Genomic DNA, 2,668 nt, shown 5'->3' on the forward strand with positions numbered 1-2,668 from the left:
GGATACCTACTTGCCGTGGTTGAGGATGACGGTGCAGTTGGGCCAGCAGTTATGGTTGACAAGACATAGGTTGGGGAAAAGACCCACGCCGACGGCCTGCAGGCCTTTCTGGTCACTCAGCGTGAAACCATTACACTTGATCTACAGATACAGAGAGAGGGGGAGGAGGAGGAGGAGGAGGAGGAGGAGGAGGAGGAGGAGGGTAGGGAGGGGAGGAAGGTTTTAACAGAAACATCCCACATCACCCCACTCCTGGCTTCTCTGCAGTGAGCTCCCTGTTTGTTTTAGAATTGATTTAAAGATTTTACTGATGACTTTTAAAGCACATCTATATCTAGCCCCAAGCTAGAGAGCAGAAATGTTGATTTTTAAAATTTTATTTATATTTATTTATTTTATTTTTGTGGCCTCTATTCTGCTTTTTTTGGTATTCATTATTTTTATATATTATTACATTTTGTATATCATTTTGTTTTGTTTGTCAACGCACTTTGTAAACTCTTATTCTTATTATTATTTATAATCATTTATTTATTTCTGTAGATGTCTTTCCTAATATCTAAAAAAAGTCACTTTTACTTTACTGTCTATTCTCTTTTATGATATAATAACCTTTCTATTTACTCTTTTTTGTACATATCTACATGAAATGAAATATAAGAATACACATTTTCACTGAAAAACACCTAGGATAATATTATGATAAATGGATCTAACTAGTTTAAGAAAGTTACAAAAAACATTTTGGAAGTCTAAAACATCTAAGTACAACTTTCTAAATGAAAAAAATAAACTTGCTGAGGTTCTCTCCAGATCCACAGTAAAAAAAATAATGTTTTGAAAATAAATCTAGTAAATTTAAATATAATTGCAACCAGACTGAAACTTAATGTTCTTCATAACCAAATGGTGTATGGTACTTGATCTTCACTGGCAGAAGATATTAGAAAAACTACATAGATACAGGAGAGTCAGGTGCCTCCCCCAAAAAGGTCTTTCAGAGTTAAAGGTTCTGTATGCAATGTGCCAAGACAGCTCATGAAGCATTTATTCTCACGATGCCAAAGATGTGTGAGATGTCTTCGACGGAGTGCTGCTTGCGTCCGTAGGACCAGTACTCCAGGAAGCTGTGCACGTCAGTCTTGAGCTTCTTGCCGTCTTCTTCAGGCAGGTCGGCCACGTGGTCCTCCAGCTGGTCCACGGAAACCAGCTGACTGTCCGACACAATGCCTGTGTCCTTGTGAATACGCCACAGCACGCGGGCAGCCAGACTGGGCAGTGAGACAGAAACCTTCAATCAACGTCTGTGTGCATAATCGGTTGATAGATCTCATTGACTGATTGTGCCAGACAATGCAGAGTACCAGGAACACTTACTCCCAACAAGGTTCTAATACAGTTCGTCTCTTGCAGGTCCATGCAGGGTGGACTTACCGAACACTCTCGCTGGGCGCCTTGCCGGTCTTCCTGATGGCCCCACACTCCTGCTTGTGTTCGTCCCAGCATGCAGTCTGGCAGGTGCGGTCGCAGTAGTGGGCAAACTTACACTGGGCACAGCGGTGCAGATTGGCCTGGTGCCGGAAACAGCTGTGGCACACCTGAGTGGCCAAACTGAGAGGGAAACAGAGTGTTACAGCTGCACTGACAACATCTTTTACTGGCAAAGAGCTGCAGTGAGATATAAGCTAGCACAGTGGTTCCTAATCTAGGGGGCCGGACCCCTACAAGGGGTCACCAAGCTTCAGGGGGGTGGGGGGTTGCAAGTCCTTCTTGAATGCAAACTTTTAACATATACACTGCCAGATTATTCCTACTAAAATATGTAGGACTTGTATGTGCATTGGTTTTTAGTTGTGAGGATCTGCTTGGTGTTTGCACACCTGAAGTTGGGAAATGAATAACAATAATACACTTTTTTTTAAAACAAGAAGGTTTTAAGAAGAGATATAAAATAATTAGGAGATATAGTGTGTCTCAGTTCACTAGGCAGTGAGTTCCATATTGTGGAGGCTCTAATGGCAAAACCCAGATTACCCTGAGTCATACACTATGACCTGGGAGTAACCAGCAGGGCTGCATCCACGGATCTCAAGGGCAGAGGGGGCACATACAAGGTTAATGAATTTAGGTTAGGAATTAAGGTTAATAAATCAGACATGTATGTGGGAGTGAGTCAGTTACATCTTTAAAAGTGATTAATATATTTTTTAAACTAATTGAGGTGATTAAGGTGATCAGGATGTGAACTACAGGTCTCTACTATGTTGACAATATGTTATTTATGCCATGCATTTTTATTTTCCTATATCATGGATTATACATACAATTAGGCTACTATTGATGTATGATTTGTGCACGAAGGTGATTCGTCAACTTTACACTTTAATAAAGACACTGCATCTTACCATCACCACTGAGATAGGATGAAGGGAGCCCTGGCTGACAGTGTGCGATGCAGTAATCAAGTTGAGAGTCAATAAAAGCATTTACCACTTTTTTGCAGATTAGCAAAACCTAAAAAGGACCTAATTTTAGGTTTTAGATGATCTTTAGCAGGATGAACAACATTTTTGACTTGCTCAACACAACAGAGGTCTGCAACAAGATTCTAAATTTTGTCTGAGAGATCACTCAGTCCTTTTTGGACTAAAAAGAAAGCTGTGAAACT

The 2,668-nt window shown here is 40.7% G+C and overlaps 1 protein-coding gene across 1 annotated transcript in view; it reads right to left on the reverse strand.

Annotated features, from left to right (window-relative positions):
* smyd1a (SET and MYND domain containing 1a) overlaps window positions 1-2,668 on the reverse strand; it is an 8,832-nt gene that overhangs the window by 3,791 nt on the left and 2,373 nt on the right. Inside the window, exons 2-4 of the mRNA XM_035667804.1 lie at window positions 1,435-1,611; window positions 1,058-1,271; window positions 11-141 (exon numbers count right to left, since the gene is read on the reverse strand). Coding sequence (XP_035523697.1) covers window positions 11-141; window positions 1,058-1,271; window positions 1,435-1,611 — 522 coding nt within the window. The remainder of the gene's footprint in view (window positions 1-10; window positions 142-1,057; window positions 1,272-1,434; window positions 1,612-2,668) is intronic.

This window comes from Morone saxatilis, unplaced genomic scaffold (assembly GCF_004916995.1).
Source record: "Morone saxatilis isolate NCDOM2014 unplaced genomic scaffold, NCSU_SB_2.0 Contig21, whole genome shotgun sequence".
NCBI lineage: Eukaryota > Metazoa > Chordata > Actinopteri > Moronidae > Morone > Morone saxatilis.